Raw genomic sequence first — 12937 nt, 5'->3', positions numbered from 1 at the left:
AGAATGTTTCAAGGATGCAAAAGCTGTAAGCAAAACAAAACAACAGGTACGACATTTATTATTAGAGACAAAACACAGGAGAGCACCCAAAGCGGCAGTTCATGTGTTTGAGTCAGAGGCCGGGCGGAGACAGACACCCGCGGGGAAGGGGCCAGGCTTCCCCTGAAGCTGGGGAGCACAGTGGGAGGTGACGCGAGCCACTCACGAGGCCCGTCCTGGGTCTCCACGCCGGGCACCATCTGTCTCTCTCCCCATCTGACCAGTCCAGGACCTGCCCCCCAACATGCACGCGCAACTTTTTGCCAAGACGGATCCCACCGCAGAGGCCTGTGAGGGCAGGCCCACACTTATGGGCTGCGGCCCCGACCCTTTCGGCCCCCAGGAGGCCTTTCTGCTCTCTTGCGGACGAGGAAGTTTTCTTCCTTGACCTCAGGAGCGGGCACCGCATCTCTTAACCCCAGCAGAGCTCAGCTTCTGCCACTAGCTTTGTCCTTGGAGTGTGTGGGGAGAACAAAGCTTCAGTCTTATTCCACTTGATAAGCACAAGCTGTCCAGCCCGGGGCCCCCGCTATCTCCTACCCCAAAGTAAGTCAGAGCGAAAAAGACAAATATATTAAGATATCGCTAGCAGGTAGAATCTACAAATTCATGCAAATGAACTAACTTGCAAACAGAAACAGGCTCACAGATGTAGAAAACCAGCTTATTATTTTTAAAAAAGGGAGGAAAGATACATTAAGAAGTTGGGATTAACATATACGTACTGCTATATATCAAATAGGTAATCAAAAAGACCTACTGAATAACACAGGAAGTCTACTGAACACCCTGTGGTCTATACGGGGAAAAAAATCCCCCCAAAAGAATAGACATATGTCTATGTATAACTGAATCAAGTTCCTGTACACCAAAAACAAACACGACATCAGAAATCAGGTCTAGTCCAACAGAAAATAAAAATTAAATTACCAAAAAAAAAAAAAAAAGAAAGAAAAAGGTGGAGCATGAAGAAGTGCTGCCACCTTGCGGTCACTTTTGGTAACAACAACCGAAAAGCCTGTGTTGATAGACACAATATTCACCAGGCCTGCAGGGACATAAGGAAAAAACACCCATTCTCAGCAAATGTCCTCGGGCAGGTCCTGGAAAAAGAATTCAAAACAGGGCAGACGGTCAAGAAGCCCACCCAGAGAGGTAAGTTTTACTCGCAGTCTTTACAAAAAACTACATGAAAAGATTTTATATCTCAGTCTTACAGAAATGCAAATCAAAACAACTGAGGTATCACCTCACTCTGATCAGACTGGTCTTTGTCCAAAAGCCTTCGAACGATAAACACTGGAGAGGGTGTGAAGAAAAATAAACCCTCCTACACTGATGGCAAGGTAAATTGTTAACAGCCAGGATAGAGGCTAGGGTGGAGGTTCCTGAAAAGAGAATGAAACTATGTCACTCCCTAACTCCATGCAGAAAAATATAGTCGAAATCAATCAAAGATCTAAATGGAGGACAGATGCTGTAAACCTCTTGAGAAAAATACAGGCAGAACACGCTTTGATATAAATCACAGCCAGTTCATCTTGGATTCACTCTTGCTGCTGCTGCTGCTAAGTCGCTTCAGTCGTGTCTGACTCTGTGTGACCCCACAGACGGCAGCCCACGAGGCTTCCCCATCCCTGGGATTCTCCAGGCAAGAACACTGGAGTGGGTTGCCATTTCCTTCTCCAGGATTCACTCTTAGAAAGATAAAAAACTAAACTAAACAAATGGGACCTCATTAACCTTAAAAGCATTTGAGCAGCAGGGTAAATCACAAATGAAAGAAAAGACAACCCACAGAACTGGGGGAAAAAATGTGTTTTCAAACGGAGATACAAGGAATTCATCTCCAAAACAGGCCAACAGGGCTTGTGCAGCTCAGTATCAAAAACCAAACAACCTAATAGAAAAATGGACCAAAGAGCTAAGTGGACATTTGTCCAGAGAAGGCATCCAGGTGGCCATAAAGCACATGCAAAGATGCTCAGTGTCCCTAAGCACTAGAGAAATGCAAATCAGAATTTCAATGAGGTATCACTTCACACCAGTCAGCATGGCCATCTCAAAATTTCGACAGCAAAAAATGCAGGAGGGGGTGTGGAGAGAAGGGAACCTCCTACCCTGGAGGGGAGTGGAAATCAGTGTATCCACTCCGAGAACAGCGTGGAGGGCCTTCCAGACACTCAGCAACAAAGTGCCACGTGACCCAGCCATCCCACGCCTGGGCGTGGATCCTGACAAAACCAAATTTTCAAAAGATGCCGCACACCAACAATCATGGCATCACTGGGTAAATCACCAAGATACAAAAGAAACCAAAATGGAGAGGGACAGGTGAATGCATAAAGAAGCTGGGGTACAGGTTCACAAAGCGGCATTACCCAGACATAAAAGATGGAAGAATGCCACTTCCAGCCGTGGGGAAGAGCTAGAGACGGTCACACCAGGTGAAGTTCAGTGAAAGAAAGAAAGACAAGCATCATATGTTATATTTCTGGGTGGAATACAAACATGGAAACAAATGAACTTCTTTACAAAACAGAAACAGCTTCACAGATTTAGTAAAGAAACTTACTGTTACCAAAAACAAACCGTGGGGTGAGGGAGAAATTAGCAGGTTGAGAATAACACATATACACCACTATTAACAAAAGAATCCACAAGGACCCACTGGGAGCACAAGGAAGCCTGCCCCACAATCTGTAATAAACTATATCTGAAAAGAACCCAAAAAGAACATATATACATCTACATATAAATTAAGTTGCTGTACATATTAAAAAAAAAATCCGCAACAACGTAAATCATCTATACACTCAATTCAAAATAAACATCAAAGAAAGAAAGAAAGAAAGAAAGACAAAGGACTGATGACCCTGTCGCCCTCAGGCCTTGGGGACCCAGGCTGGTGTCACGGCCCTGGGGCCTGAGCAGGCTCAGGACCCCCGGCGGGACTGTCCTGGGGCTGAGGGCCCTGGGCAGGCTGCGCCCGCAGTGAGCGCCCCGCCGGACCTGGCCTTCCTGTTCCCCTCTGCCTGAGCCCACCGTCTCCAGACCCAGGGGTCTCTCCTGTAGCAGAGCCAACCCTAGCGCCCCCAAAGGACGGTGGGGTCTCTGGGCTCCGTGTGTCCTGGGGGTGGGGTTCCCACCTCCAGCCTCCTTCCTCTCCACCCAAGGAGGACAGCTCCCGCTGCAGAGCGGTGTGCCAATCGCTGGGATTTGTCCAGAGGGATAAAGGCTAAGGGGGAAGAAGGAGACACAAGCCCTTGATGTATCCACCTAATACAACCCGGAACAGGACTCGCCCCGAGGCTCTGGCTGCCCAGGTAACCGGAGTTGGGCGGGAAGAAATGCTGCCGCCTTGTGGCCATTCCCTGTAACAACCCCTTGAAAACCGGTGCTGATGGGCCCAATGTTCACCAGGGCTGGAAATGACACCTGCCCTCAAGAATGCCCTGGGGTAAATCGCCGGAAAAGAATTCACAACAGGGCTGACTTCCACGAAGCCAACTTCAAGAGGTTAATTAGCCTCACAGGGTAGAAGGTAAAAAGCCCATGGAAAGACACTCAGCATCAATAACTATTAAGGAAATGAAAATTAAAACTAGGTTGAGGTGTGATCTCACACGGCTCAGAACGGCCATCCTCGAGAGATTTTCAAAGATTAAACGCTGCCGAGGGCGAGGGGAACAGGGAATCCTCCTCCACCGTGGGCGGGGTTGTAAATGGGTGGGTGTAGCCAGGAAGGAAAATATTTGGAGGCTCCTTAAAACACACAGTAGAGAGTTACCACTTTTCGGGAAACCCCACTCCTTGCTTTTATCTGGGAAAAGTCCTAATTCAAAAGGGCACGTGCACCCCTATTTTCAGGGCAGCACTAGTCACAACAGCCAAGACAGAGCATTAACGGAAATATCCATCGATAAATGAAGACTAACTGGCCCATCTGTACACTGGAATACACTCACAAATCGGAAAAAAAAAAAAAAGAGCGCGCGCGAGAGAAGGAAAAATCCCATGGGCAGCAGCAGGGATGGACCAAGAGATTATCATCCTAAATGAAGTAAAGTGAAAGTGAAAGTGAAGTCGCTCAGTCGTGTCCGACTCTTCGCGACCCCAAGGACTGCAGCCCACCAGGCTCCTCCGTCCATGGGATTTTCCAGGCAAGAGTACTGGAGTGGGCTGCCATTGCCTTCTCCTAAGTGAGGTAAGAGACGGACAAATATCACGTAAAGGGGGAAGCCAGAGATTCATGCAAATGAAATAACTTGCAAATAAAACAGACTCAGTTAAAAAAAACAACTCATGATTACTTTTAAAAAATTTTGTAGGGAGCGATACACTAAGAGGTGGGGATTAGAATGTGTGAATTACTGCATATCATATAGATAACTGAAAGGACCGACTGTTAGCACAGGGACGTCTATGGAACACTCTGTGATAACCTATGCAGGAAAAGACTCCCAAGAAAATAGATACACGTCTGAGTATAACTGAAACAAGTTCCTCTTCACCTAAAACAAACCCAACTTCAGAAATCAAATATCCTTCAACAGAAAATATAAATTAAGTTACAAAGAAAACAAACAAACAAAAACAAAAAACAAAAACTGGAGCACGAGGAGATGCTGCCGCCTTGTGGCCGCGTTTGGTACAGCAACGGAAAAACCTGTCCTGATGGACACTTAATATTCACCCGGTCTGTGAGGACATAAGGAAAAAGCAGCCGTCCTCCACAAATGTCCTGCAGTAGGTCCGGAGAAAATTCAAAACAGGGCAGACCGTCAAGAGGTCATTCTAGAGAGGTCAGTTTTACACTTTTTTTTTTTTTAAGTCATATGGAAACCTTTTAACATCAAGTAATTTTAGAGAAATGTGAATCAAAACTACAACCAGGTATGAGGTCACACCAGTCAGAATGGCTTTTGTCAAAAACTCTACAAACAGTAAATGGTGTTTGGAGAAAATGCAATTCTCCTACGCTAATGCTGGCAATGTAAATTGTTAACAGCCGAAACAGAGGACAGCGTGGAAGTTCCTTAAACTAGTGAAAAGTGAACCTAATTATGTCCCTCCCTAACCCCATACAGAAAAAACACTCCAAAATGATTAAAGAGCTAAATGGAGGGATGGATACTCTAAACTTGAGGAACATATGGGCAGAACAGGTTTTGAAATAAACCATAGCAAGTTCTTTCTGGTTTCACTCTTAGAATAATACAAGATAAGACAGAACTCCACAAAAGTAACCTTATTAACCTCAAAAACTTTTGCACAGCAAGGGAAACTCTAAACAAACGAAAAAGACAACTCTCAAAATGGGAAAAAATGGTTACAATCCAGTTTAAAAACAACTTATTCATCTCCAAAACATGCAAACAGTTCATTCAGCTTAATATAAAAAATAATCAACTCAAGAGAAAAATAGGCCAAAGATCTAAATAGACCTTCATCTTAAGAAGGCATCCAGATGGACATAAAGCACGTGAAAAGACGCTCAGTATCACTGTTAGAGAAATGTCGATCAAAACTGCAAGGAGGTATCAACTCACACTGCTCAGAATAGCCATCCTTCAGAAGATCTACGAGGATGAAACACGGCCGAGGCTGAGGGGAACAGGGACTCCTCCTGCTCTGTGGTTCGGTTCAGTTCAGTTCAGTCGCTCAGTCATGTCCGACTCTTTGCGACCCCATGGACGGCAGCACTCCAGGCCGCCCTGTCCATCACCAACTCCCGGAGTTTACCCAAACTCATGTCCAGTGAGTCAGTGATACTATCCAACCATCTCATCCTCTGTCGTCCGCTTCTCCTCCTGCCCTCAATCTTTCCCAGCATCAAGGTCTTTTCCAATGAGTCAGCTCTTCGAATCAGGTGGCCAAAGTATTGGAGCTTCATCTTCAGCATCAGTCCTTCCAATGAGTATTCAGGACTGATTTCCTTTAGGATGGACTTGGTGGATCTCCTTGCTGTCCACTGGACCCTCAAGAGTCTTCTCCAACGCCACTGTGGGTGGGGATGTAAATGGGTGGGTGCAGCCACGAAAGAAAACAGCATGGAGATTCCTTAGGACAGTAAATACAGACTTACCACCCGATCCGGCAAGCCCACCCCTTGCCTTAGGTCCGGAGAAAATAATAATTTAAAATGATACTTGCACCCATACTTTCAAGGCAGAACTGTTGACAATATTTAATAGTCTACTGAATACACTGCAAGAACCTACATGGGAAAACCCCAGAAAGAATAGATATAGCCTATGTATAACTGATCAAGTCCCCGTAAACCTGAAACAAACACAACGGAAATCAACTCCACTCCAACAGGAAAAAAAAAAAAAAAAATTAAATTAGCCAAAACAAAGCAATCAAAACAGCGGCGCATGAAGAAATGCTGCCGCCTTGTGGCCGCTTTTGGTAACAACAACAGAAAAACCCGTGCGGATGGGCACTTGATTTTCACCAGGCCCGAGGGGCTGTAAGGGGAACAAACCAGTCCTCAACAAATGTCCCGGGTAAGTCCGGGAAAAAGAATTTGAGACAGGGCAGACGATGAAGAGGCCAATCTTGAGAGCTCAGTTCTACTCGCACTGTGTTTAAAAAATATCACATGAAAAGCTTTCGATATCATGAAATGTTATAGAAATGCAAATCGAAGCTACAGTGAGGTGAATCAGTTCACACCAGTCAGAATGGCCTTTGTCAAAAAGTCTACAAACAATAAAGGCTGGGGAGGTTGTGGAGAAATGCGACCCTCCTGCACTGATGCTGGGAATGTAAGTTGTTAACAGCCACGATGGAGGACCGGGTGGAGGTTCCTTAAACAGCGAAAAGTGAAAGAATTTACATCTCTCTAACCACTTAAAGAAGAAGAAACTCCAAATCGATTAAAGAGTCAAATAGAGGCATGATTCCTCTAAACCACTTGAAAATATATGCAGAACAACCTTTGATATAAATCACAGCAAGTTCTTTTTGGATCTATGCTCAGAATAATTCAAAATAAAATAAAACTGAAAAAAAGCACCTCGTTTACCTGAAAAGCTTTTTGCACAGCAAGGGCAACCAGAAAGGAAAGAAAAAGACAAGCCTCAGGATGGGAAAATGTTTGCAACCGAAGTTAAAGACAGGGGTTCACCTCCAAACATGCAAACTCTGCTCACGCAGCTCAAGATCAGAAAAACAGTCAGCCCAGTAGAAAAATGGGCCAAGATCTAAATGGACACTTGTCCAGGAAGGCATCCAGATGACCAAAAAGCACAGGAAAAGATGCTGAGCGTCACTACTAGAGAAATGCAAATCAAATCTACAACCAGGTATCACCTCACGCAAGTCAGAATGGCCCGTGCCACAAAGTCTACAAACAGTAAATCCTGGAGAGGGTGTGGGGAAGCGGGAATGCTCCGCCACTGATGCTGGCAATGTCAGTTAACAGCCAGGTGGGGAATCCTTAAACAAGTGCAAAGGGAATGAAATTAGGTCTCTCTGTAACTACAGACAGAAAGAGAAAACTCCAGATCAATGAAAGAGCTAAATGGAAGGACAATACTCTAAACTTCTTGAGGAAAATATACGCAGAACACGATTTGATGTAAATTGCAGCAAGTTCATTTTGGATCAGCTCTTACAATAACGGAAAACGAAATAAAACTCAACAAAAGAGACCTCATTAACCTCAAAAGCTTTTCAACAGCACAGAAAACCCTAAAGGAAAGAAAAAGACAAACATTAAAATGAGAAAAGAATGTTTGCAACCAAATTTTAAAACAAGGAATTCCTCTCCAAAACATGCAAACAGCTTATGCTACTCAATATGGAAAAAAACAATCAACCCAATGGAAAATCAGGCCAAAGATCTAAATGAATATTTATCCAAAGAGGGCATGCAGATGGCCATGAAGCACATGAGAAGATGCTCAGCATCACTGTTAGAGAAATGCCACTCATGGAGCGAGGTATCAGCTCAGACCTCACAGAATGACCATCCTCCATGAGATTAAATCCTGCCGAGAGTGAGGGGAGCAGGGAGACGTCTTACACTGCGGGCGGGGAGGTAAATGCGTGGGTGCAGCCAGGAAGGCAAACAGTATAGACAGTCCTTAAAACACTGAGTATAGAGTTTCCACCTGTACTGGCAAGCCCAGTACCCCTTGCCTGAGATCCAGAGAAAATCATAACATAGATACTTGCTCTCCTATTTTCAGGGCAGCACTACTGGCAACATTCAACACAGAGGCTGAATTAAAATGTCCATCAACAGAGAAATGAAAAACTGCCTTGGAAGCAGCGTGGATGGACGGAGAGATTCATCATACACAGTGAAGTCACTCAGAGAGGGAAGGGGAAATATCCTATCACTTCCAGGTGAAATGTATCAGCTCATAAAATTGAAGCAATTTATAAACAGAAACAAACCCACAGAGTTAGAAAACCAACTTATGATTACTGAAAAAAATAAAACCAGGGGAAAGAAGACATTAAGAGGTTAGGATTAACATATCCACACTACGTATTGTCAGATAGATAATCCAAAAGGACCTCCTGAACAGCACAGGGAAGTCTACTGAACACGCCGAAGAACCTATATGGGAGAATTCCTGAGAAAGAATAGATATGTCCATGTATAACTGAATCAAGTTCCTGTGAACCTAAGCCAGAACAACAGACATCGGCACTACTTCAAAGGAAAACAGAAACATACAAAAAAAAAAAAAAAAAAAAGAGCCTGGCGCATGAAGAAATGCTGCCACCTTGTGGCCACCTTTGGTAACTACAACTGAAAAACTGGGCACTTAATGTTCCCCAGGCGGGAGGATTTAAGGAAAAAACACCTGTCCTCAGCAAACATCCTGGGGTAGGCCCTGGAAAAAGATTAAGAACAGGGCAGACAGTCAAGAGGCCACTCTGGAGAGGTCAGTTTAACTGGTCACACTGCTTTTAAAAAAAATTAGTGGAAAAGTTTCAATCTCCTGAATTCTTTTTTTTTTTTTAACCTCCTGAATTCTTAAGAGAAATGCAAATCAAAATAACAATGAGGTAACACCTCTCACCTGCCAGAATGGCCTTTGTTAAAAAGTCTACAAACAGATAACCACAATGGTGTGATCACTCATGTAGAGCCAGACATTCTGGAATGTGAAGTCAAGTGGGCCTTAGAAAGCATCACTACGGAACCGCCAGGTGGTGTCCTCTCAGCCACTGGAACCTTTGTGTGGGAGCAGGTCGGGATTGGAATGAAGCTCATCCTGAGTGTTCTGCCTGGATACCCAGCTCCACAAGGCTGAGGAAGGCGCCCTTCTCACCACCATCTCTTGTCATGAGCCACCGAAAAGCTGTTAGGAAGTCGAGCAGGGGTCAGCCCGCAGGTGAAAGGACCAGACAGAGAGGTTTTAGAGGAAAGTAGCTGCAACAGGTCAAACAGGGCCCAGCACCCCTATCGTGTGGCGTTTCACAATTGATGATTTTGAAATCGGGCGTCCTCTCGGCAAGGGAAAATTTGGGAATGTGTACCTGGCTCGCCTCAAGAAAAGCCATTTCATTGTGGCCCTGAAAGTCCTCTTCAAGTCCCAGATAGAGAAGGAAGGACTGGAACACCAGCTGTGCAGGGAAATTGAAATCCAGGCGCACCTCCAACACCACAATATCCTTCGCCCGTACAACTACTTCATGATGCACGCCGGGTGTACTTGGTTCTAGAATATGCTCCAAGGGGTGAGCTCTACAAGGAGCTACAAAAGAGCCACACGTTTGATGAACAGTGTACCGCCATGGTAATGGAGGAGTTGGCAGATGCTCTGACCCACTGACATGAAACAAAGGTGATTCACAGGGATGTTAAGCCAGAGAACCTGCTGCTGGGGCTCATGGGTGAGGTGAAGATGGCAGACTTTGGCTGGTCTGTGCACACACCCTCTCTAAGGAGAAAGATGATGTGTGGGACGCTGGACTACTTGCCCCAGAAATGATTGAGGGGAGAACATACAACGAGAAGATAGATCTATGGTGCCTAGGGGTGCTCTGCTCTGAGCTGCTGGTGGGAAATCCGCCCTTTGAGAGCGCCTCCCATAGTGAGACCTACAGAGGCACCCTCAAACCGTGTGCCAAAAGGAGCCGCAGCTGGGGAGGTGATGCCGAGTAAACCTTTGGCCCTCTAGCAAGAGACGTACTAGGCAGAGTTTAAGGCTACACAGGGAGGGGCGGGAAGATCTGGGACTCACCACGCCGCCCTGGTAAAGAACCAGGTAAAGAACCCGCCTGCGACGCGTCAGACCTGGGTTCAATCTCTGGGTTGGGAAGATCCCCTGGAGAAGAAAACGGATATCTACTCTAGTATTCTGGCCTGGAGAATTCCATGGACAGAGGAGCCTGGTGGGCTGCAGTCCATGGGGTCCCAAAGAGTGGGGACACGACTGAGCGACTTTGACCTTCACGCCGCCCTACTGCCCAACATTTCATTGAATGGGGTCAAGAACTCTTCTGCCGGCCCACATCCTAGTTACCTGGAAACGCAAACTTCCGGCGGGCCCACGACTTCCACATTGGGCAGCCCATTAGGCTATCCCGGGAGGAGCCGGAATTTCGTCATCGCGACTACCCGCCCACTCCCGGAAGTGACGCACGGTGGGGTTGCCGGAAGAAGTGGCGAAGTTACTTTTGAGGGGACCTGAGTCGCGGCGGCATGCCAGGGGCTACGGAGAAGAAGGAAGAGAAGGCAGAGCAAGGGAACAGAAGCAGTTCGCGCCGCCCCCCGGCTGTTTCCAAGGCAACGGGAGTAGTGAACCCCCCGTAAGAGAGGCCGCCCACGAGACCCTCGCGCGCAGCCATGAGCCCCGCCCCCGACTGCTGTTCGGAGAGGGGCGGTACCTGGAGAGAGGCTGCTCTGTGACCCCACCATGTCCACCCCTACCACGAATTCCGTGGACACCCCCTTGCCTGGAAATGGCCCCAGCACCCCCTCTTCTTCACCTGGGGGAAAGGAGGATGGTCCTGAACCATGCCCTGGAGGGGCGGATCCTGATGCCCCAAGCACTGATGGGGCCGCCTCAGCCTCCGTCGTGGTCATCCTAGACACAGCAGAGGAGCCGGAGCGCAAGCGAAAGAAGGGCCCAGCTCCAAAGATGCTGGGCGACGAGCTGTGCCAAGTGTGCGGGGACACAGCCTCCGGCTTCCACTACAACGTGCTCAGCTGTGAAGGCTGCAAGGGCGTCTTCCGCCGAAGTGTGATCCGAGGCTGGGTCGGGCGCTATGCCTGCCGGGGCGGTGGCACCTGCCAGATGGACGCCTTCATGCGGCGCAAGTGCCAGCAATGCCGGCTGCGGAAATGCAAGGAGGCAGGGATGCGGGAGCAATGCGTCCTCTCTAAAGAACAGATCCGGAAGAAGAAGATTCGGAAACAGCAGCAGCAGCAGCAACAGTCGTCACCCACGGGCCCAGGAGTCAGCAGCAGCAGCCCAGCTTCTGGGTCTGGGGCCTCCCCGGAGGGTCCGACGGGGGTGGCCAGGGCTCCGGAGAAGCTGAAGGTATCCAGTTAACAGCTGCTCAGGAACTAATGATCCAGCAGTTGGTGGCGGCCCAGCTGCAGTGCAATAAACGCTCCTTCTCCGACCAGCCCAAAGTCACGCCCTGGCCCTTGGGTGCAGACCCGCAGTCCCGTGATGCTCGCCAGCAGCGTTTCGCCCACTTCACGGAGCTGGCCATCATCTCCGTGCAGGAGATCGTGGACTTCGCTAAACAGGTGCCTGGCTTCCTGCAGCTGGGTCGCGAAGACCAGATCGCCCTCCTGAAGGCCTCTACCATTGAGATCATGCTACTGGAGACGGCCAGACGCTACAACCACGAGACTGAGTGCATCACCTTCCTAAAGGATTTCACCTACAGCAAGGATGACTTCCACTGTGCGGGCCTGCAGGTGGAATTCATCAACCCCATCTTCGAGTTCTTGCGGGCCATGAGGCGCCTGGGCCTGGACGATGCCGAGTACGCCCTCCTCATCGCCATCACCATCATCTCAGCCGACCGGCCCAACGTGCAGGAGCCCAGCCGAGTGGAGGCCCTGCAGCAGCCCTATGTGGACGCGCTATTATCTTACATCCGCATCAAGAGGCCACAGGACCAGCTGCGCTTCCCCCGCATGCTGATGCAGCTTGTGAGCCTGCGCACGCTCAGCTCTGTGTACTCGGAGCAGGTCTTTGCCCTGCGGCTCCAGGACAAGAAGCTGCCGCCTTTGCTGTCTGAGATCTGGGACGGTCCATGAGTGAGGGGCCCAGGCACCCTGCCCCACCGCCCTGCACACCCCCAATGACTGGACACTGGGGTGGGAAGGAACCCGGCCGGGTCTGGGCTCCTGCTCTGCAGCTTGGAGCTCAGGCCTTGGCCCCCCGCCAGCCCTCAGGATGAGCCCCAGTTGGGGTCCAGGAGCATCCCTGCCTGCCCACTGAGTCTTCCTGGGAGGGCTGGCAGGGGTCATAGGTCCTGACCTCTGACCTCTCCAGCACTCCCAGCTGCCCTCCCCGCCCAGCTTACACCTCAAGCCTACCATGCAGTGCACCTTGAACGGAGGCAGGAGGGCCTGTGGCTCTCCCACAGCCCGGAGACCACAGGCTCCCCACTCTGCTCCTTTTATTTAATAAAAACTAAAAAAAAACAAAAACAAAAACAAAAACAGGAAAATAAAGTATGACTAGAAACTTAAAAAAAAAAAAAAAAGAAAGCATCGCTACAAACAAAGCTAGTGGAGGTGATGGAATTCCAGTTGAGCTATTTCAAATCCTAAAAGATGATGCTGTGAAAGTGCTGCGCTCAATATGCCAGCAAATTTGGAAAATTCAGCAGTGGCCACAGGACTGGAAAAGGTCAGTTTTCATTCCAATCTCAAAGAAAGGCAATGCCAAACAATGCTCAA

The 12937-nt window shown here is 48.1% G+C and overlaps 1 protein-coding gene and 1 pseudogene across 1 annotated transcript; both read left to right on the top strand.

The window, feature by feature from the left end:
* Positions 1-283: 283 nt before the first annotated feature.
* LOC122692873 lies at positions 284-10174 on the top strand (annotated as a pseudogene).
* A 465-nt stretch (positions 10175-10639) lies between these two features.
* LOC122692520 (oxysterols receptor LXR-beta-like) lies at positions 10640-12684 on the top strand. Its single transcript, XM_043900144.1, is given in 2 exon segments — positions 10640-11505; positions 11508-12684. Coding segments are annotated over 2 exon segments (1359 nt in total). The 5' UTR covers positions 10640-10928; the 3' UTR covers positions 12290-12684.
* Positions 12685-12937: the final 253 nt, after the last annotated feature.

Source organism: Cervus elaphus, chromosome 4 (genome assembly GCF_910594005.1).
Source record: "Cervus elaphus chromosome 4, mCerEla1.1, whole genome shotgun sequence".
Lineage (NCBI taxonomy): Eukaryota > Metazoa > Chordata > Mammalia > Artiodactyla > Cervidae > Cervus > Cervus elaphus.
Note: the sequence above shows the minus strand (reverse complement) of the source record. Positions and strands in the feature narration are given on the sequence as shown.